Here is a 23,393-nt window from a genome sequence, read left to right as displayed (position 1 = left end):
TCGAATTTAATGATATGTGTGATAACGAACAAGTGATTTCGATGTGCACGAATGAATTGTTTGGATGTGACTGCGTCTTCCTTTTTTCATTGCTCCCTTCCTTACAAAGTATTTTGCTTCTACCATTATTTTGAAATTAATTTCATGAATGCGTGAATATTTTTACGATTACGACGAATAAACCGTAATTGATAATTCACTTATTTTAGAACGAACAGCGGCTCTAGATTCTTGTCTAATTAAATTATCATTGTTTATTGGAAAATTTGAGACTATAAGCAGGAAATGTATACGTACTTTGGCATAATGTACTTGCCTCACGGAGTGTGTCTACTCAATTGAATTACTTCGTCCATTCTACCAAAACGATTACGCAGCCACTTCCACGTGTAAGTATATTAATACCATCTTCAAGCGTATTAACTGTCAAGCACCATCTAAATTTAATTCCAGCGTACTTATCAATACATTTACGCATGTATGAGCCGCATCACTGAGATGCTTATCCTAAAACATATTTCGTGTAACAAATCGTTATTAATGATCGTTGCCCAACTTTAGGCTTCTCGCTTTGCGAAACGTCTCTGGTTTTAAGTTATATGTACTTATATGTACGTTTGCATTCAGTTAGTCATACAATATCGACGGATTACGCTCGCTCGTGAAATATTGACTCTTTCGGTAATGTTTTGCTGCTGGATAAATTCGTAGGTTTCGGCGTACAGTATATTCGATTTTGATGAATCTTTAAGATGCTCTAACAAAAAAAAGATACAGCAGGATCCGTAAGAGAAAGTACAAATATTAGGTTGAAGCACTGTAAAAATTTACTTAACCCATCCACCAAATCTCGAATACACTTTACAGAAGGAATCGTGCCCTCATTTGATCATGATACTCACTGTCGTCGGTCCCTGAGTAAGGGCAGCGGCCTCTTTAGAGGCATCTTCGACCTCCTTAAGTTTTTCTTCCGCCTTTCGTTCCTTGAGCGCCTTGAGCAGCTTCCACTTAGATCCGGGAGGACCTGGACTGACTTGACCTTCCTTCAGGGTAATGTCGGAACTCCCACACGATGAGGAGTCAATCTTGATTTTTGGAAGACTTAGAGTAGCGGTGGTTCCAGTTTCCGCACTGCCAGCGTCATCTCGTTCGCCTTCAACGACAGTGCTTTCAGAATCCCAGCCACCAGGGATACTGACTGAGACCTCGCTAGGTGGTACACTTACACTACCTTCACGCGACAGCGAATCGGAGCCCTGAAGATGTTTCTCACTATGTCGTAGGGTGGAACCGCTTGAACTTCTACGAGACTGGTGCTCATCTAGATCTTTCTGCAACTCGTCCTCGTCCTCGTCCATTGAATGCACCGGACTGTCGGGTCCGGAAGTTTCACCTGAAGAACCTTCTTCTGTCGGAATGGATTTCTTTTCCTTCTTGGCTTCTTCCTCGTGGGCCCAAGTGTGATAATCAGTCACCCTGGCGAAAACTGATTCGATACTCTCGATTGGCTTCTTTTTGGGGATCGGTTTTCCATCTCGATGTTTCTCCCCATTCTGAAGGCGAGGATCTCTTCCTATCACTGTTCCGTTCATCTTTATTGCACGAGTTTCTTCTTTCATCAGATCTCTTTTCTCCTCCTCCTGGTCTTTAGATCTTGCTTTGAGTTTCAGCTCTCGAAGTACGAAGGACATTCTTTCTTTCACGTCCTCATCTGGCTTGTAAGGCTCATTTTCTTCTGGAGCCTCAACTAAAAGCTCACCCATCTCCACTTCAACTTCTGATTGCCTTTCGAGTTCTTCGAGTTTCCTCAGCTCGTAACAGTACCATTCATCCTCGGAGTCAATTGAGTCTTCAGTACTTTGGCGCCTGGAAGAAACTCGAGATGTACTTCTATAGGAATGAGTACTTTTGTTGTCTTCGTCTCCTTCTCCACTTCTAGATCCTCCCCAAGGTATCTCTAGAGATTGTTGATGTCTAGGGAGGAAACGAGTGCTACCACCTATCGGAGGACCATAACCTCTTGTGCTCGATGCAGAAGGACTACCTTCAGAATTTGGTGCTTCTTCGGAAATGCTATTTACCAATTCTGGTGCCTTGGTTCCACTGGATTTTTCACTTTTCTCACTTTTTTCAGAAAAATCTTCTTGGAATTCAAAATTTGCATCTAAGGATTGTTGATTACCTTCATCAGATTTTTTGTCAATACTTCCATCATCATTAATTCCTTGTTCATCAGATACTGTAGAGGACTGTCTTTGTCGATATTTTCCTAGCGCTCTGGATACAGCAAATTCCATGCTCGCGCCTCCCATCAGAGTAACGGGGGGCATCTTGGGGGCTTTTTCGTTTAGGGCTTCGTCAGAGCTACCGGTAGATTTTTTGAAATCGCCTACAGTGGGAAATATAGTGGATCCTCCTGACCCGGAACCAGTACTCTTACCAGACGCTTCTTCTTCGACACCACACACCTGGTCTGATAGTTCGGTTTCGCTTAACTCAGATTTCCGTTGCTCATTCTCTTTTTCCTGTAACCAATGCTCTTCTGCAACTTTCTTTTGGAGTTGTTCTTGGTGTTGTTGAATTTGTTGTTGAAGCGCCTGTTGTTGTTCTTGTAATAGCTGCTGTTGTTGAAGTAGATACTCTCTTTGTTGAGGAGTAAGTGGAGGTGGTTGATGAACTGGGGGTTGTTGCTGAAATTGCTGTTGTTGTAAATGTTGTTGTTGTTGTGGAATAAGTTGCTGTTGTTGAGAAATAATTTGTTGTTGTGGTGACTTTCTTTTGATACTGCTGGATTTTACTTTTGCGAAGAAAGGCGGGCCCTGGTTAGCATCTGAGAGTATACTATCTTCATCTTCCGATAAACCACTTTGTCTGCCACTGCTCCACTCTGTTTCGGATATTTCCGGATCCGATAAGGACTGAGATGACTGGTTGTTTCTTCTTTTGGCTTTTTGCAATATTCCAGAAACGGTAGAAACTAAATTTTTTTTCTTTTTTCTAGCAGCCTGATGCCGACCTCGCCCTCTATTTGTCATTACTTCTGCCCTCTGTTGAGCTAAGGCTTCTTGTTGTGATTCCTCAAGATCCTCTCTTTGAACTCCACCAGGTAAAGATTGACTTCTATGTCTCCTGGGCAAATGCAAATCCGGAAGCCAATTACTCATCGAACTCATTGCATTTTTAAGCGACGATCCTCTTCTAATTTTCTTAGACATTTTACTAGTCTCTAACTCGTGGTCCTTAATGTCTGCGGAAATACTGATATACCCTGATTGAGAAACTATGACGCTGGATGCATCGTAAAACTCTCCTGGTTGTTGAGACAGATCCGTTGCTGGCTTTCTGATTTCGTTATCTTGGGAATATTGATGCTCTCTTTGCCATTGCCTCTGGTAACCTTCTGTCAATTGTGCATTTTCCGCAGCAGCGAGGCGTTGGCTCATCTGATACTGCTGATACTGTTGTTGATAAGCTTGTGTGTAGTTTTGATTTGAGTAGCTGTGATGATACTGATGCGATTGATAGGCCGGAGGTTGTGGATATTGCCTGTCTCCGTAGGGACTCTGCATATAGCTCCCCTCAGACGCCATCGACCTGATGCTGGAAGATGTCGAATCATGTGGTATGTGGCTATCCATTGAGTTAAGCCAGGAAGATTCGGTTTCAGTTCTGGGAAGATTTGCACTAGTTGGGTAGTAGGAGAGAGCATCTGTAATATTTCCTGTAGGAAACATGTTTCGATACATGGCAGCTTTGCATTCTGCATTCGTCATTGAGTCTCCGTAAGACATGGCACGTACTGGTGCCTTTTTCCCACGTGATAATCCAGTAGATGGTTGCGTGTCATCATATTGAGAGGCATTGTACGTTTCAAAATTAGCAAACTGCTCCATCGCATCCGGATAGTATCCAGTAGTTGTTGTTCTAGGTCCGTATGCTCCGGCACCAGTGGTATAAACATTAGCCATTGCCTGAGTGCGATTGCTTCCTGCTACAGAATATATTGCTGGTTGTTCTGATCTGTACAGAAAGTCAACTGTGCTTCCAATTGTACCTTCATCAAAGCTAAGCTGACGCCCTCGCTTCTTGGGACTCTGACAGGTGGGTGCACCAGGAGCTGGAGGAGGGACGAAATTATAATCATCTTGAACAATGGGAGACTTGATTGAAGTAAGAGATGATAAATGATTAACTACTGCATTATACTGACTTGTAGCTGCGAGTAAAGCGTCTTTACCTTCTGGAGTATCGTACAAAGGTTCCTGAGTAATGATCGAGCTTTTCGATTCCTGAATAACGGCTATTGGACTAGCAGTTCTGATTGGTTGCGTGGTCTGAGCAAGCGATGATCTACCGTGATCCAATGAGTAGGAGGTCAACATCTTGGTGATCGAATTTTTAGGTGAACTTGGTGACTTATCAAGACTACTCCATCCACTCATTGATGAAAGACCAGAATCCGATTTAGCTGCTACGATGTTAGCGCTGCTTGGTTTAGACAAATGTTTTGGTGACACCCTAGGCGACTTTGGCGAATGAGGTGTATGAGGGCTGAGTCGTCCCTGTTCCAAGGCAGCCATTTTGTCAGAATTTCTTAGGAAGCTGGGACTTTGAGCACGCTTAATATCCACATCTTTTTGTTCTACAGAAGACATAAGGAAGCTTTCTGAGGGATCACGAGGCGCTGGTGGAGGTGGCGAGCTTGGCGAGGGACTTGGAGGTGTCCTACTTTCCTGAAAGTCCAAGTTTAATCTAGCAGCACTTCCGAAATATCCGTCTTGCCTAGTTCTAACGCTGTGGATGCTTTGAGTACTATGCAAACTATGTATGCTTCCAACAGATGGGGTTGGCGACGCCACCTTATCCGTCGTAGTATTGTAGATTGTAGGGGAAGCGCACGTCACTGCTGCAAAGCTCTCGACCATCAGATCAGTTAATTCCTTATTTTCAGCATACCCTTTTGCGAAATTACCAACATCAATTGGTATTTGGACGACAGGTTCTGGGCTTTCCTCAAGGAGAGCTGAAGTGTAGCCTAACCTGGGTGGAGTGTACGTTGAAGACATCGAGTCCACGTTGCTCCTGGAAGTACCAGACAGTCTAGGTGATAATGATCTCGTTGTAAAGTCCCCATCAGTTGTTAAACCACTATCCGTGCTAACCCGGGATATGGATCTGCCAGTTGATCCTGGACTTTTGGAGTATATCCAGCTATCAAGATCTGGCTCAGCGTAAATTTTTCTAATCTGCTCGTCTATGCTGCTCGCTTCTTCTACTAACTTCGCTTCATTTTCTGTAGCGTACTGGCGTTTCGGGGAATCTCTGAGCATACATTGGAATTCTATTATATTCTGGGAGTCTTTTTGGAGTTTGGAATCTAGCCTATCAAGTTCCTGGAGTTTTTCAAGAGCTACTTTGTCTATGGCACTAAGTCTAGAGACTTGGGCGAGGTCTTGTTCCGTGACACAGGGAGCATTTCCTCTGTAAGTCTTGTAGTCAGCCGCACTAAAAATTTCTCCATCTTCCTCCTCCAACTCATCCGCCTTTTTTATTGTCATCTGTTGAATTTCCTCCTTAGACTGCTGCTCCTGCTCCTCATCCCCTACCTTCTCATGTGTGCTAATTTCTGCCTCCTTCTTTCCGTTACTATCCTCCACCTCCTCTGCCTCCTCCCATATCATCCCTAACTGTGACGTCGGTCTCGAGGCATCCCCACAAATAAGATCCTCTCTGTAGGCATTATTTAAACTCCTGTAAAACGCCTCGTCGGGAATGTTTCCCTCTTCCTCCTCAAGTGTTTCTAAGGCTTCCAAATTCCGCACGTTCCTTTGTATGTCGGTAACCACCGCCGCTACAGTACTATCTTGCACCAAGCCACGCATTCTTGCTAGCTCCTGCTGTGCTAATTTCTCCCTGAGCACACTCGTCTCCTCAATACCAATGGCTGCACCCAGGCTCTTTTCAATCGCATCTAATTCACTCTCGGATCTCTGTTGATTGACCAAAGTGTCCTCAACCGTACCAACTTGATCGTGACTCCCACCAGTGGTGTAAAACTCGATCAACTGACTGATTACAGTCTGCTGCTCACACAAGAGACCCTCCAACTTCTCCAGGCGCTGCCACATCTTAATATATTCCTGACTTAAAAGATCAAGAGCCCTCCAAGCATACTTAAGCTCAGTCTCAAGAATGTTAAGGCGTGTTCCGAGTCTTTCCATATAATCGCTAATGATATAATCAATATTCCCGTCTTCAGTCATCACATAACTTGCGAGAGTAGGCGAGTGAGATCTCGGACTTTCCGCTGCTGGGTCACCCAGTTTCGTCGAATCCATGTTGATTTTTTAATTCCCTTATCTCTCGTTACGCCTGCTGTTTCTTAAAAATCTAAACCTTTCCCCTAAGCTAATACGATGTGCTCAGGTATCTCTTGATTTTCCTTAAGACGATTCATTGCTTGGGTCGAAACGTGATCGGAATCAAAGGAAAGTCAAATACGTCCTTGTGGACCGAACAGGAACATGAATTTCGCTTTAGTTTCAAGCACAGGTACTTTGTTCTTGTCGACGTTGGAAGAAGTTATGAATTTAGTGTGTCTAGCGATCTCCATAGCGGAAACAATTTCTGACACTTGCCCTTTGAAATTTTCTTTCCTGACTTATTCTGACCTCTTATTTTGTTCCCCTCTTTATTTTCTTCCTTTTCTCTCTTGTTTTCTTTAATCTTGTCTTCTCTTCTCTTCTCCTTTTGGCTGCCTCTTTCCCTCACATATCTCACTCACTGTCAACTTTGTCTACGTGACCGTCAGCTACTGGTTTCTGAAGATCGATAACAAACTAGGAAGTAGGAAGTTCTGTTATTACACGCACTAAACACACTCGCTGAAACGCCTTCGAACTCTTCCGATAAGATCATGTCTCTCGCATTTTTCCGAACTCACGATAGTTCTTAAATTGTGGTAGGAAATCATCTCCGCTCTCATTTCAAGATGAGATCTGCAAGCAGGAAAAATATCCGTAGGTTAGTTCCGCGAGAATATTGAATTGTGGACAGTTTCCATGAACCATTCTTGGTAAAACAAACTTGTACTAAAGTTAATACATGTTTTATAACTTTTGTTTTTTAACTTCTTTTTCAAAATTGGTACTGGTTAGAAATTTGTTATTTTTGCATAGTAGTAACTTTCTTAGATTACAGACTTTCCTCAATGTAGCTCTTTTCAATTCATAAAAGTGAAAAAAGCTAAATGAGTGAATTTCAGTAATATTGCTTAAAACTTTTTTCTGTTTTTTATATAATGTTTACGAAGAGTGTTGGTATAAAAGGTAGATTTCGCTTAACATTTTGAGAAATATTGGTGCAAAAGTTGAAAAATCCTAATAAAAAAAGAGCGTATTCCATACATGATGGATTATAGCTTCATGTCGGTCGGATTATCATAAAGAGGAAAGGAGTTAAGGCCCTTTATCACAATAGCAATCGGATCTGAATTTTAAGGCCGCGCGGTTTGATATTTTTGTCTAATTTTTTGCATACCTCATATAAATAACCATATCTCGAATAAAGCACAGCCGGCTTTCCAAAAAAATGTTTACATTTTGTTAAATAATTAAAATAAAGAACAATAGCAGTGACAATCAATGATAGCTGTACATGCATGTCCGCAGCGAGCCTGCTCATTCTCGTCAAACTCCCGTCCACAGACTCCCCGCAGGGTGATGAATGGTACGGAAAGAATGAACAGGGCATTGTTATGAGATGTTGTACATAGGTCTGACTTCTATTAATAATTTATAGCTAATTATTATAAATTAAGTTATTTTCTGCAGATTATTTAATAATTTGTAAAACAAAAACTTAATTTAGTTAACAATTTTTTCCCTGTTAGCGGTAAAAAAATATTATTTTCTGCTAATTTCTGCTTAATTGTTAGGCTGCACGGTTGAATATTTTTGACTCATTTTTCGCATACGTCATCTACATACTCATATCTTGAAGCACGCAGAGCCGATTTTTAAATAGAATAATTACATTATAGATTATAATCTAGATTAAATCCGCAGAAAATTCATATACAGCCAACACTTCGGGTTACTACTGCTGTTCTTCCCTTTTTGATTATTAAATAAAATATAAACATTGTATAGAGAAAAATTGCTCTGCTTGCTTCAAGCTATGGTTATTTATATGGGTTATGAAAAAAATTAGGCAAAAAAATTCAACCATGTAGCCTCAAAATGCAGACGCGATAGCCATTCTGATATCCGTAATAGCGACAAAATGACACTTTCATTTTTATGAGATGACGGTCTGTTACAAATCTATGAATATGAAATAATGGAATAATTTATTTTTTATGAGCAGAATACCTTTATGTACATCATTTACAGAAATTGAATAAAATATTTAGGAAAATTGGTTCACATGTACAGGAATAATGAAAGTTTTCAGGGAATTTAGTCTGATTTGTTTAAACAATCTTTATTTATTTCCACAATCGCTTCCTCCTGTAAGTCGTAGGAATCATGAAAGGCGATTTTCTTTAGGATATTTAGTGCATTAAAAAAATCATCAGTTTAATCAGTTTTTTCCTGTACATCGTAAAAAATACTATTTACTGTAATTTATGACACAATCTACAAACTGGTGAAAGTACTTTTTTTTAAAGATATTTAGCAATTGAATACTTGGTTCTGAATTCTGAGGCTACGCGATTGAATAGTTTTTTTTAATTTCTTGCATATGTCAAATACATACACAATTTGATATATACAGCCTAATTGCAAATTTTCCAATTTGATTTATTTGATTTATTTTCTGTTAATAACGAGTACAATAAAATATTGTATAATTTATGAGCATTCTTGCGAAATTTCCTAATGTTTCCAACTATCCTTATTACAAAGTCATTGCAAGGGAAGAACAGTAGTTGTAACGCGCAGTGTTAGCTGTATATGCATTTTCGGCAAGTATAATCTACATTATAATCTATAACGTAATGATTTCATTGAACAAGTTGCTAAATATCTTAAAAGAAAGTACTTTGACCAATTATTGATTGTGTGATCAATTGCAGTAAATAATATTTTTCTAGATTTACGGGGAACAAATTGTGTAAACAAAAGATTTTTTTACTAGTACTAAATATCCTAACGAAAATAATCTTTCAGAATTCCTACAACTTACAGGGGGAAACAATTTTGAAAATAAATAATAATTGTTCAAACAAGTCAGACTAAATTGTCTAAAGACTTCCATTATTCCTGCACACGCTAACCAATTTTCCTGCATCTTTTATTCACTTCTCTGTCATTATATAAATAGATTGACTTCGCATAAAAAATAAATTAATTGACGATTTTATAATGACAGATTTTGTAATAGTAGAAATCGCGTCTGAATTTTGAGCCCGCACGGTTGAATATTTTTTTCTTTTTGCATACCTCATGTAAATAACCATATCTCGAAATAAGCAGAGCTGTTTTTTCTATAAAATGTTTATATTTTGTTTAATAATCAAAAGGTGAAGAACAGCAGTAGTAACGCGCAGTTTTAGCTGTATATGTATTTTCGGCACGTATAATCTAGATTATAATCTATAATATAATGATTTTATTTAAAAATCGACTCTGCGTGCTTCAATATATGAGTATTTAGATGACGTATGCAAGAAATAAGTCAAAAATATTCAACCATGTCGCCTAAAAATTCAGAACCGAGTACTCGATTGCTAAATATCTGAAACCAAAAAAAGCACTTTTACCATTCACTGATTGTGTCATCAATTGCAAAAAATAATATTTTTTACGGTTCATAGGAAAAAAATTGTTCAGCAAATAAAGTTTTTTTTACAAAGTACTAAATATTCTGCAGAAAATTACTGAAGGCATGGATTCAATATGATCCATGTAGAAAATTTAAAGCATATTTCAAACATCTGTATTATTTCAGAAAAATATATTCAGAAAAAAGAAAGAGATTGTTTAAAATATGATTCTCTCTAATGTTTATTTATTATTTGTTCAAAGCTAAAAAGGTAAAGCAAAATTAAACAATTCAGATAAAACCACAACTTTTTAGCACTTATCTAAGAGAAAATGATTATAAACAATAATAAATTTTTTAAATAAGAATCTTTGTTAACTCCCATTAATTATTACCTCACCAAGTGAAAAGTGGAAAAAATCTTAAGATTTTAGAAGAAACCGCGACTTTTTAGCACTAATCTAAGAGAAGATAGCCATAAACGATAATAATTTGTTTAAACAATTATTTTTGTTAAATTAAATAAAATATTAACTTACTTCAAGTGAAAAGTGAGCGAAAAGTTAAAAATTTCAGAAAAAAACGCAACTTTCTATCACTAAGCAAAGAAAATATTATTAGCAATGATAATAAATTGTTTAAACAATTATTTTGTTTAGATGAATTAATTATTACTTAACTCTAATTCAAAAAAGATAAAAAGTAAAAAAATTCAGGAAAACCCCGCAACTATGTAGTATTAATCTAGAAGAAGATATTTATAAACATTAACCATTTGTTTAAACAATTATTTTTGCTAAATTAAATTAAATAATTACTTACTTTGAGTGAAAAGTGAACAAAATGTTGAAAATTTCAGAAAAAACCGCAACTTTGTAGCATTATTCTAAGAGAATATTGTTATAATTAATGACAAATTGTTTAAACAATTATTTTTGTTAACTTTAATTGATTATTACCTCGCTCTAACTGAAACGTTGAACATAAGTTGAAAATTTCAGAAAAAACCTTGACTTTCTAACCCTATTCTAAGAGAAAGTTGCTAAAAACAATAATAAATTGTTTGAACAATTTAAATAAACATCTAATTATCAGAATAAAGTAGTATTTCATGTATTTGAAACAATATGCGTTAAAAAAACCGCAAAAAAATCATAATTAGCCTCAAAAACTCGAAAACCCCATTTTTTCACTTATGGGGGTTTTTTGGGACCCTATAAAACAGACTTATGGGGGTGATATTTGAAAAGTTATATTTTATTCGAATTCTGTAACTAATTGTGAAGAGAAATAGTGAATTTCGAACTCGATTCACCTAACATTGAGAATTCGGAATAAAATTTACAAAAACGTCTTTTTTTCTTATGGGAAATACGTGTTAAACTTCATGGGGCTTGCGCCACCTCTAAATATTTTTTTTTCAAAACAAAAAAAATGCGTTTAATTTTTTGTTGATTCAAACAAATTTCCGGGCGTTTTGCATAAAAATTCGAAAAAAAAAATTTTTTAAGCATTTTTGGATCACCATAATGTACACCTATCACTGAGTTCCACTGCTCGGCTTGACTTAAGATATGGTTATTTAGATAAGGTATACGAAAAATGACACAAAAATATTGAACCGTGTGGCCTCAAAATTCGGACGCGATTAGACATTCTGATAAAGGAAATTGGTTCGGGTGCTTTAAGGCAAATTGATCTGGACGGGATTATGATGGGGGATGCTTATGAAGCTTCGATCGTTCAGAGACGAACAGAGAGTTAATACAAACACACAAAAACCGATATAAATTCAATAACAGAAAATTATACCATCATGATTTTTGGAGACTTAGGATATAATAAACAATAAATTAAAAAGTAAAGACTGGATGATTATTTAAATAAAAATTCCAAAGCAGGTGATTTTAGGTTATATGACCATTCGGAAGAAGGAAAATCACAAAAAATGGCAAATTCGAAGGATAGAAATTAGAGGAATTAAATTAGGGTAATTCGGAAAAGTATATATGAAAGCAAATTGTAATTTGATCAAATAAAAATTATGACGAATGGCAATTCGGGAAAATAAAAATTATGTCCAATAGTAATTTAGAATAATAGAACTTAAAGCAAATGATACGAAAAGGCAGTGTCTATGTGTACCAATAAAGTATGGTTATTTGTACCGAATGTTCGAAAGAAAATGTCTCTTTACCTGGTTTCCCTATTCTTTCCAGGTTTTCAAAACATTTTTCCGGTTCTGTGTGAAAAAGTTGTATATATTTTATATAGTGGACAAGATAATGCTATTTTTTATTTGTTTGAAAAAGGTTTTTATATGAATCAAATAAACAATGTCAGTGTTTTGTTTACTATATGTAAGGGGCAGAATACGTCAAGTTTTCCCACCTAAAATTATTATTTTGTTCTTGTCCAGTTGATACTTGGCTGAATTGTAGCCCCAGTGGACCTAAATTAATTTACGAAACCATAGGTGTATTTATCAATTGGTTGTTAATATACAGAGGTCTGAAGTTTTCACTCTTTCAGGTGATTTTTCATTTTTACGTTAAGGCCATGTAATGAGTATAACAGCTGATCAAGTCAGCCCTAAGATCAATATTTATTCACTCATATTGAAAAATAAAAGTCTAAATAACGCGGAAATTTTTGTCGGGAAATGTTAATAAATATTAAAGGATCGTTTGTGGCCTTGCAAAGAGTTGTAGGAAGAAAAAAGTTTGTTCATGCAAATAATGATTATCGACGGACGCATTTAGGTTTTACAGAATAAGTTGGACTTTTAACTTTCTATCGCGGTAATCATGCAATCTGTTTTACCCACAGACCCCTATAAGTTCGAATTTGTCTACTCGCTGCGTTAGTGCTGCTTTGACACAGCTGATACCAGACTGATACTTATGTCAGACCAAATATGTTTATTTGCATTTTAAGTGCAAACATTAGTTTTTGCATTATTTGTGCATAATGTTCTTGAGCGATTTTTGTTGTTTTGCCCCACTTTAATAATATAAAACTCATAAATAGACCATTGACAACATTGCAAATTGCTTGCAGGGTTTGACGACAGCACAGTCGGTATTTCTCCGAAATAGTAATTAAAAAAACAACTTTTTTCAGTATTCTAATTATTTAGGAATAGAGAAGCATTCTTACATGCCTTCTATTTATTGTGCCAAATTTTTAACATGATATCTGATTCTGTGTGGACGTAACTTGGGAAACAAAACTTCCACTGGTATTTTCTTCAAGAAAAAAAAAGTTTCTAAAAACTTCCAATGGAACAAAGCAGAGACATGGACTTTGTTACCTCCTCTTTCATTTCCCAAACTTTCTGAGCGATACCTCATTTCGTTTAGACGTAAGTTGGGAAAGAAAAATTGAAGACTAGGTTTGGTCACGTGACCCTCTCGTCACATGGCCTTAATGCAACTTCTTGTAGGATTATCCGATTGGACTTTTATTATAGTATTTTGGGGGGCTCTTTTCATTTAATTTAAAATCATCATAACAATTTTTTTCATTATTAATTTTTTTAAATTAAATTTAAAATTAATTTTTTGAGAAAAGCCCTCCTTTAAATTTGTTTTCTTTATTAAACAATATATATTTTATATTTGTGAAAATCATGCAGAAGAAAAAGTGGGCTATAAATAATTGCATATTCAAATTGAGATTTTTTGCACTCAAAGGGACCACATTCTTCAACTTCGGAGCGCTCGGGAACGAATACTGTTGGGTCTAACTTTCCTCTAAGCTTACATTTGATTATCTTGAGATGATTTTATGTGTTTTTGTATATCTGCTATATAATAATAGAGTGGTACCCTCAAGAGGAAAAATCTCAATGTGACTACAAAATTATTTCCAGCTCACTTTTTTTGCGCATTACTTTCATGAGTGTAAAAAAAGCTATTTAAAAAAAGGAAAAAATTGTAAAGCAGGTTTTTTTTTTAAATCAATTTTAATTTTAATTTTCAAAAAAAAAACCTAATGAAATAAAAGTTGTTATAATTGTCTTAAAGTACAAAAACAAAACTTTGCAAAACAATACAATAACAGTCCAATCTGATAATCATAAGAAAAGTTACGCCAACGTGAAGGTGAAAAAGCTCCTGAAAAAGTGAAAACTTCAGGCCTCTGTATATTGACAACCGACTGTTTAAGGGGCCTAAGGTTTGGTGAATTTATATAGGTCTCCACTAGGGCTATAATTGAGCAAAGTTTCAGCCCCATCAAAAAATTGTAATAAGTTTAGGTGGGAACACTTGACGTATTCTGCTCCATAAATTATATATACATTTTCACCTGTAATTATTCAAATATTAAACCGATTTATTCAGAATTACACTATTAAAAATGTAAATACTTATAAAAGTAAAATTGTTAAATTCAATCGTTAAAGTAATCGTTGAAGTAACATTTAAAGTAGTGGTTAATTTTTTCTAATCACAGTCATTGTTTTTTTAATATCTGGCAATTTCTCGTTTTGCCGGTTGAACTGCAAAAAACTAAAACTTATACTAATAAACTAAAAATGAATCTGGAAATGTTTTTATCTTTTACTTTTTAGTGTAAGTGGAAATAAAAAAAAGAAATTGAATTGAAGTTCCAGTTGACGATAAAATTTAATGGATCCAGAGAAAATATTGATTTGTTTGTTTCTACTAATGTTGTCCAAGGAATGAACTTATTCTTCTGATGTTGAATAAGAAATCAAAGAATGCTATTTGGATTAGAAATAATTTTCAACTGGATTATTGAATTCTAAATTCATAAGCCTTAAGTGGTTTTTTGGGGCAATAAAAGGGAGTTTAATTGATTAGTCATTGGTCGGGGAAGAAGATCATCAAAGTGCACTCTGGCATTCAGTCTCGTGCAGAATGCTTAACATGCATGAGGTTTAAATAGCCTGAAACTTGTTTCCGCTTTAATTCTGTCTTCGTCGCATTCGATTGAGCTTGAAGGAAGACCCCAACGTGCGGCGGCATTGCTTCCGCCTTTAAGAACTTTCCGAGCTTTGAAATTCTGCAGCTCTATATGCACTTGGATGCATGTGCATGGCGCACGTTGGTAGTTGAAAAAAGGGAAAAAAGCAAGCACGGTCGCATAATTACCTGGCGAAGTACCGTGTCATTGTTTCGAAACTTTCCTGTACCTTATCTATGTAATTCCTCCTCGGGCAATGCCTAAGCGGCTTAACGCAATCAATAATTTTAATTTTCAATTTCGTACGGGGTGTCCCTATTCCTAGTTTGCTGCACTATGACTACCCGCTTTACATTTTCCTTTTATCTCTCCAAACGAGAAAGTTGAGAATGACAAGGGAGATGAAAATTGCTGATAAGTTTCCTAACTTTGAGTAAATAATTTGAAAATTTTGTTCACCTAAGTTGAAAGTAAATAAGCGGGGTATTTTTATCATTGTAAAGAACAAAATTTCTGTCGTCATTGGATAATCGGAGGCTCGTTTCAAGGAAGATTGGAAGCATGCATTCTCCAGATAATTGGTTCTATCATTGGTAACGAAGCTTGGGGTTGGGTACTGGGTTTGATCGAATCGCTGTACGAACATTCGTTTAAAAGGTCGAATTTCTAGTATAACAAGTTAAATTCCCATTCCTCTTACAGTACGAAAACGATTTTTTTTTCACTAAAAGGAATCCTTTCTCGGGAACTGAACGGAAATTCATTTGACATTTTCTATTTTAGAAAATGTTTAGAAGATATTATGGGTGTTCGTCTCCGATGTCTCCACATATGTGGCAGTTCGGAAATAAAAGATCACTAAGAAAGTTCAAAGTTCGGATGATGGAAGTTCATTTTTGAGAGATTTATTACTAAAGTGGAGAAATTTCCCAGTTTTATTGTAAACTCGTCGAATTAACAGAAAATAGAGATCATAGTGGGGCGGGGGGGGGGGCAGTTCTTTGGGATAAAAATGAGCCGTAATGTACTGTGGGCTATTACAAATTTAAATTGCAGTTAAAGTTCCTAGATTTTCTCAATTGCTATAAGCAAATTATTTAATATAACTAGCGCCTGCTGCATTTTTCGAGTTTAAAAGTATTATCAGTTCAAAGTTATAGTTTGATGAGTGGAATTCAAGGCGTTTTTTTAAATTAGCTTGCCGTAACTTTTTTTCGGTTTAACGAAATGGATTGAAATTTGAAGCTTAAACGTATTATACGCTGTCGATATCTATTCTGCCAATATATATTTAATACCATGCTCTTTTACGGTCGATGAAAAAAAGTATCGAGGGAATTTTCGAGCTCGAAACACTTTTCGCGGAAAGTTGTTCTTAAGGGTGGAAAGAAGATTTTTGGAAAGATTTAGATTTTTTTACAGGACAATAAGCGAGCTAACGTAAGTTGAAGTGAACTCACGTAAAACTCGATCGTTTTCCGTCTCGAGAAGGAGCATTTGTAAATGTGAAAAAAAACAGATACATGTCGAGGGCAAACGGGTAAACAAAGATAAAAACTAGCTTATTTTTCTGTTATTTTTGATAAATGTTTTTAAGTTTTGTTTGATGTCCTTTGTGAATTTGTGGAAGGAGCGTAGAAAGAGCAACATTTATCCAGGTTTTGTGCATTTATTAACAAAAATAAATTGAGAACCGACAGTAATTCACAATTAAAAAAGGGTTGACGTTTATTGTATTCAAAAATCCAAACGCGAAGTTCAAAAGGAAAGACTGAAAAATAGTGAAAAATGAAATTCATGACGCTTTAAATTTCCTCTATGATAAGATTGCAAACATAAAATTTTCGAATTATAAAATATCCGAACTAGAAAATTTCCTAATTTAAATAATTAAAATTTTTTCTAGATATTATTTATTGATTAAAAATATAATAATCAAATATTTGTATTAAAAAAATTATGTCTAAAGTTCAAAGTTTCTAAAATGATTTTTTGGATTTAAGATAAGAATAATTGAAAACTTTTTCTTCAACTATTGTTATTTTAAAAGTAAAAAATAATGGTAAAAACTTCAAACATTAAAAATAATCTTTACATTCTCATCCTAATGAGAAGGTATTGGTTTGATGTAAACGTTGACTTCATCAGTTTTCATCAAATCTCAATGTTTTGAGACCCCCTGCCCTGAGTCAGAAAAAAGATTTTACGAAGGTGACTGCCAGGCTTTTTGTCTGGAGTCTGTATCGTGTAGGCACGATATTTTTCTAAAGATTGATCAGATTGAATTCTGCTTTGGCTGCTATGAATAACAATTTACAAAGAGCATTTTCAAAATTTTTGAGACTATTTTTTTAATATTTGAAGATTCCCTGTACGGATATTCATAGTACACAGACTCAAACATTTTGATCCTTGAATTTTTTAGATAAAAAGAAAATTCAAGAAGTTATAGCATTTTCAAAATAAAAAACACGAAAATGAACATTATGAGCCAAACAACGCACGATATAAAAGAAATTGAAGTAAACAGAAAATTTTTTTTTTTGAGAGCCCTACAAGATTATCATAACATTTTTTAAATTTATTTCAAAAAGTCGAAAATTCAAATTTGGATAGCACGAAAAATTCCATTTTGTGGTCAGACTATACAGGACACGAAAAAAATGAGTTAACTAAAATTGCGCACCCTGAAAAGACCTGTAAATTTGTTATTAAACACTTCTTGATAGGACGCGCAATTGTTATTTTATTGGCAAAAACCCAATTTTGTTTTATTAGTAAAAAACAACATTAAAAATAAACAATTATATTTTTTGACAAACGATAAAAGCTATGAAATGAACGAATAGACAAAATTTGCTCTTCTAAAAAAGAGTGAATTTTTTCCAAACTTCTGATAAATAATTTTTATATAAGAGAAGTAGATTTGTTTTAAATAGTAAAGAATAAAATTGAAAAAATTTAATTTTTGGAAAAACGATACAAGAGACTTAAAAGTTTTAGCATATTGTTGACACGCAGGGATGCTTTTCAGGCTATTAACGAGTGAAAACTTGGCACGTCCAAGAACACCGATGATAAGGACGATTAGTTTAAGAGAATATATTATGATGCTATGATGTTTTTGTCAGCTGGTACCGAAAATTCCATAACGAACATAGTTCGCTTCTAGAAGTCAAGAAGAACCATGGCAGGCCACGAGTGTGCAACACAAACAATTGTCGAGAATATAAAGTTCCAGTATATGTGGCACTTCTCATTCTTGACAATTAACTCGATTTCTCTAGGATCATTTAGAAGAGCGATATTAAGGTTAATGCCGTCAGTGTGACAGAGATGGTAATAAAGCACTGTTAGTGCTGCATTGCGCCTTTGGATGTAGGCGATTCCCGCATGAGTTGGACAACTAGATAGTATGTGAGCTAAATGCTCGGGGTGTGCATGGCATGCCCTGCAGCTATAATCGGGAATGTCTTAGCTCAAAATGTAGCGACGGTATGTTAAGGTGGAAACAACATCGTCTTGGCATGCCAAAATAAAATCCTCCGTACCAGACTTCAACCCGGGTGATTTAAGGAAAGCAAAAGTTAGCTTTCAGGAGTGAGCACTTGAGATAGATAAGATTTGATGCATTTTGCTCACCCTTAATACTGAAGATAAGTCCGAGTGTTTCAGCAGACTCCTCCGCTGCTTTGTACAGAAACGCTTCTTTTCCCACTTCTTCGTGCTTCCTGACTATTTTAAGACGAGGATCTCTTCCATTTGCGATTTTATGTGCTGTTCCCAGAATAATCATGTTGTAAACACATTAAAGATTGAATATTCCACGACCACCTTGATGGCGTGAGATGTAGCGTCGCGGAACAGAAGACTTAAGATGCATGCTTTGTTCATGTGCATAACTTTTCTTGTCCCGATATCAAGGGATCTGATCTCGTTCTTCGTCCATGGCACCACTCCAAATGAATAGAGTACTACCGAGACGGCCAGCATGTTCGTTGTAGATACTTTGTTCCTCGCCGACAGTTCGGAAGACCAAATCTGCCGGATGAGACGTTTGTATCTGCTTCGGAGAGTATCCTTTATAGATGTTATATCCTGAATGCGGCTCTGCGGCACGCCCAGGAATTTATAAGTCTCTCCAGCGCAAAGGTGTCGTATAGCGCCTCTATCGACGAGCTCAGGTTCTTCAAGGATGCCATTAAGTTTTCCACGCTTCAAATGATCTTAAGATCTTCCATGTAAAATACATGAATGACCTTGTACTTACGATCTGCAGGTTTGCCGTAAAAAAAACCCGTCGGAATAGCGAAGTGCTAGACATAGTGGCAATAATGTAAGGCAAAAGAAAAGTAGGCTCATGTTATCGCCCTGAAAGATACCTCTCTGAAAGGTGACCTTGTTAGTTGCCACACGATCTTTTCCAGATGAAATAGTAAATCTGGTTTTCCAAAGCGGCATCAATCTCTATATGGACCTCACGATTTGCGGATGAACCTTTAAGCTCTCAAAAAGTCAGATGATAAGTCTATGGGAGGACGAATCGAAAGCTTTCCAATAATCAATCCAGGTCATCGATAGGTCACGCCGGTAGAATGCTGCATCTTTGCAGACACATCTATCGATGAGTAGGTTCTCCCGACATCCCGCTACGCCTTTCTTTGAGCCTCGTTGTTCATACAGTTCATGACACACAGGTTCAATTGCCCAAACAAGCCTATCAATTAGGATAGCTGTAAAGATCTTATACAGTGTGTTCAGACAAGTGATTGGCCTGTAATTCTTCGGGTCTGCTACGTTGCCTATTTTCGGCAGGAGTATTGTGCGCCCTTCCACCAACCAGTCTGGAATTGGCTCTTCCGACTTCAAATATGAGGTGAAAATACTGGCCAAATGCTGATGGGTTGAAGGAAACTTCTTCCACCAGAAGGTCTTGATATAATTTGGTCCCGGAGCGGAACAGTTTTTATCCGTCTTAATACTTTTTTTACCTCCTCGGTAGTGATGGGTGGGCATTCATCAGGTGTTATGAGGGCATCACACAGCTCCTTGAAGCTATTTATATTTTCTGAGTCTTCGTCCAGTCTATGCTGCACTTCGAAGACTTTTCTCCAGAATACTTCGACCTCCTCTGGTTTGGGCGGGTTGTCTGCAGTCACTGAATGGTCTTGGATGAGTCGAGATGGGTCAAAAGGAAACTGTTGATTTTCTCTGACCCAGCTCTCCCTCCGCTCTAGACTTCTCTTAGCGTCAGATAGTATACGCATTCTCTCAACAATATGCTGCCTGATGGTCAGCAGATTTGACTTGTTAAGTGTGTGATAATGGGTCCGGGGTTTGCGCGCGAACTTTCGATACTTGGCGGTAAAATTCCTGCCAGATGTAATGTAGTCAATCACACACTGAATGCGAGACGCGTACTGTCTTGCCCAGCCTATCTTTATGGCGAACTGGTGCATTCGTCTTTTGGTCTTATGATCACCCGTTGGTTTTGTTTTACGGTTCGCATCGGCCAAAGCTCTCGCTGCATTACACACACAATAATTGATAGCCCAGAGGTCGTATTCTCCGTAAAAATGTTCACAAAGCTCGTCATCCATTTTGGCCACATCTTTAGGCTTGTGAGAAACGTTGGTGTTGACGTTTCTCCGGGTCATAAAGCATCGCTCTTTCTCTATTGGATGCCTGCCCGCGGTTGGTCTTAGTTTCACCTCTCTTTCTCTGTTGTCGGCTTGTTCTAGCTGTATTTGAGTAGGCAATGCTCTTAGATAGCCTCTTTTTTGGAGTAGTTCGGCATGGTTTTAGAGACGTTGGTGCGAAAAGTGCGATAGCTCCGGGTGTTTCGCGCACCACAGAGCATGCAGTTGTGCTATGTAACCCCGTTCAGGAGCCACAATCGCAATGTAGGAATCTAGCAAGTCGTAATTAAGTCGCTTTGTCCACCTAAAGGTCCCGAGATTTTACCGATTTATCGCATTGAATCCATATTCATTGGCTACCCCAGCTCTAGAGTGGTCGGCATTGTTGGTCGACCCATTGTCGGGAGCCCTGCGCGTTCTGTTGTTTTGAACCGCACTTACTATAACTATGTTTGGTGTTGTCATTGTTGTTCAAATGAGAAGCTAGGGAAAGGGGTTCATTAATCCTTGTAGGGCCCTGCATGCAAGGATAAGGCTACGTGTTCTGAGAGGTCGCCCGGTATCCCAAAGTCACCGTTCTAGATACCTCACCCAGGTGCCATTCAGCTTTCGGCACGATTTTCACACCTTCGCTTGGGGGTTAATTCCTTCGGGACCACCCCCGAAAAATTGTCAGCGACTGCCTATTTATTTTAATAACCATATTGAGCAGAAACTCTTGGTACAGGGACCCTCTATCCGCAACCCTAGGACGCGTGCGGTGGCGCGCGATGAGAATGTGCCCGCGTGGCGAGCCAATTTTATTATTCGGGAATGTAGGAAAGTTTACTTTTAAGGATTTTCAGTCGTCCCGCCCAAAAAAGAAAGATGATTGTGGAAGAAAACGAACAGTGAATGAGAAATCTTGGAAACGTAATATTGCAAAACACACTCGAAATAAGGTATGTGAATCAGTTGATTTCAAAATAGTATATTATGCTACAAGTGCAGAAAGTAGGTAGTGACACACGAGTGCGAAGCTAGCTTTACGAACCAGGGACAACCCGAAAATGATCCGATGGCAAGTACTGTAAATTTCACAAGAGTTTCAACTGCCTACTTTTAGCTCCTGTAGCACACGAAATTTTTTCCAACAAATGCAGGAAATTTTCGATTTGAGAAAGAATAAAAATCAATCTTTTGAAAATTGATGGTGATTTTTGGAAATTTATGGTCAAATGAAAAAAATACGTTAATATTCGGGAAATTTTTGGTAATTTTTTAAATTACCGAAAATTTATAGAAATTTAGTGTATCCGAAGCTTTTTGGAAAAAATTCAACAATTTCAAAAATTCCTGGATAATTTGCTAAATTTAAAAAATTTTCAGAAATTTATGAAAAATTGGCAAATTACTGTTAATTTCAGATATCTAAAAGTTTCCAAAAATTTTGAAAATTTGCTGTAATTTATGGTAATTTATCAGTCATTTATAGTAACTTATCACTTGGAGTATGTCCAATAACTATTCACTACTCACAATCAGTTTCTCAAGCGTCAAATCATAATGAATTGAAGTTATGATTCCGACAGTCCCGGAAAGTAATTCTGACTCGAAATGTGCAAGCGCAACAGCAAGAAAAAGTAATCTTACTCAAAGAGCGCAAGCGCAGCAGATAGGAAAAGTCTTTTATAACTGCTTTTTACTACGGTTTCGGAATCGGTCACTTCCCGCACGCAATACATGCGTCGAAAATTGAAAATTTCGTGCGTGCGTTAGAAAAAAAAGTTATTCATTGAGTTTTTTCAGAAAATTCAAAGCTAAAACCTTATTAATTGTTCTATAATTATTTTCATCATTGGCGGATCAACGGCAGCGGTTCTAGGCGTTAAACCCCCTCCCACTTTTCCCTGACCTTCGTTCAAGTTTAATATTTATAAAAAATACATAAAAATTCAAGTTTTATAATTTTTTTTTTTAGAATTTTTCGTACAGTTTGAAATTTTTTTTCAATATTTCCGCGAATGTTAAAACTTCATAAATTATTTTTTGAAATTGTATAGTACTTTCGTAAATTTTCGCACATTTCTAAGAATTGTTATGGATTTTTTTTCAACATAAGAGAGTTTTTTAAGTTTTCAAATTTTACAAACATTTTAGAATATTTTTAGAAATTTGAAGGATTGCTTGTACAACTTTTAAGAAATTTTCTTGATTTTCCTGACAATTCCCGTCTATTCAAAATTACAAAGCAATTTCAATCATTATTGGAGGCTATTTTGGAACATTTGATTTAATGTGGGTATTTCTAAGCATTTTTGTAACTTTCCTTGTACTTCGAAAGATAATGCACAATATTTTCTTTGTTATGAAGAACAAGCCTTAGAAGGGAATAAATGGTTGACAATCGGAATGCTTGAAAATAATGTTGAAATGTCTACATTTTTACAGATGATTCATAACTTTTTATTAATCCTAGATACATTTAAACGTTTTTTCTTAATCTACAAACATTGTTCTATCTCGTGAAGTTTGTTTAAAAATTTATATATTTTTTAAAAAGATTTTTTCGCAGTTCTCATGATAAAAATATTTATCAATTTGTAAAATTTTTAATTATTCACTGTTAAGAAAAGTTTGATTTTTTTAAATAAAAAAGTTGTATTCAATCAACGTGTATTGTACTGTCATTTCTTTCAAAAAAATCAATAATATTGTGTGGGCTATCTAGAGAATTACAAGAAAGAGATCGGAGAGTTTCCATCTTGGTTTGCCCCGACCGTTTCCACATATTTCATTTTTCACAGATCATTTTTCGCTCAAAAGATCTGAAAATTAAAAAAAATATCTTTCGATTTTCATGAAAGACGTAACCATGAAAATTGGATTGAAGTCGAAAATTCCCTTGATACTTGGTACGGATGTTGAATGAAAACAAGTTGCAGAGTGTCTAATTTATGGGAAGTAAAGTATGTCCTGCGGACAATGAAGTTTATGTTCCTGATTTGAGTCAGAGCTACAAAGGCACAAAGTGAAAAGAATCTGTGGTAGTTCTAAACAAGTTTGGCAGTGAAT

At 36.4% G+C, this 23,393-nt stretch overlaps 1 protein-coding gene across 5 annotated transcripts in view; it reads right to left on the bottom strand.

The window, feature by feature from the left end:
* Positions 1–6,918, bottom strand: part of LOC117177790 — a 177,961-nt gene extending 171,043 nt beyond the window's left edge. For all 5 annotated transcript variants that reach the window (XM_033368714.1, XM_033368717.1, XM_033368715.1 and 2 more), the window contains exon 1: positions 903–6,918. In XM_033368714.1, coding sequence (XP_033224605.1) covers positions 903–6,338 — 5,436 coding nt within the window. In that variant the 5' untranslated portion in view covers positions 6,339–6,918. The remainder of the gene's footprint in view (positions 1–902) is intronic.
* Between the last annotated feature and the right edge of the window lie 16,475 nt (positions 6,919–23,393).

The sequence above is a fragment of the Belonocnema kinseyi genome, chromosome 8, assembly GCF_010883055.1.
Source record: "Belonocnema kinseyi isolate 2016_QV_RU_SX_M_011 chromosome 8, B_treatae_v1, whole genome shotgun sequence".
In the NCBI taxonomy this organism is placed as follows: Eukaryota; Metazoa; Arthropoda; class Insecta; order Hymenoptera; family Cynipidae; genus Belonocnema; species Belonocnema kinseyi.
This window is presented reverse-complemented; position numbering and strand designations above follow the sequence as displayed.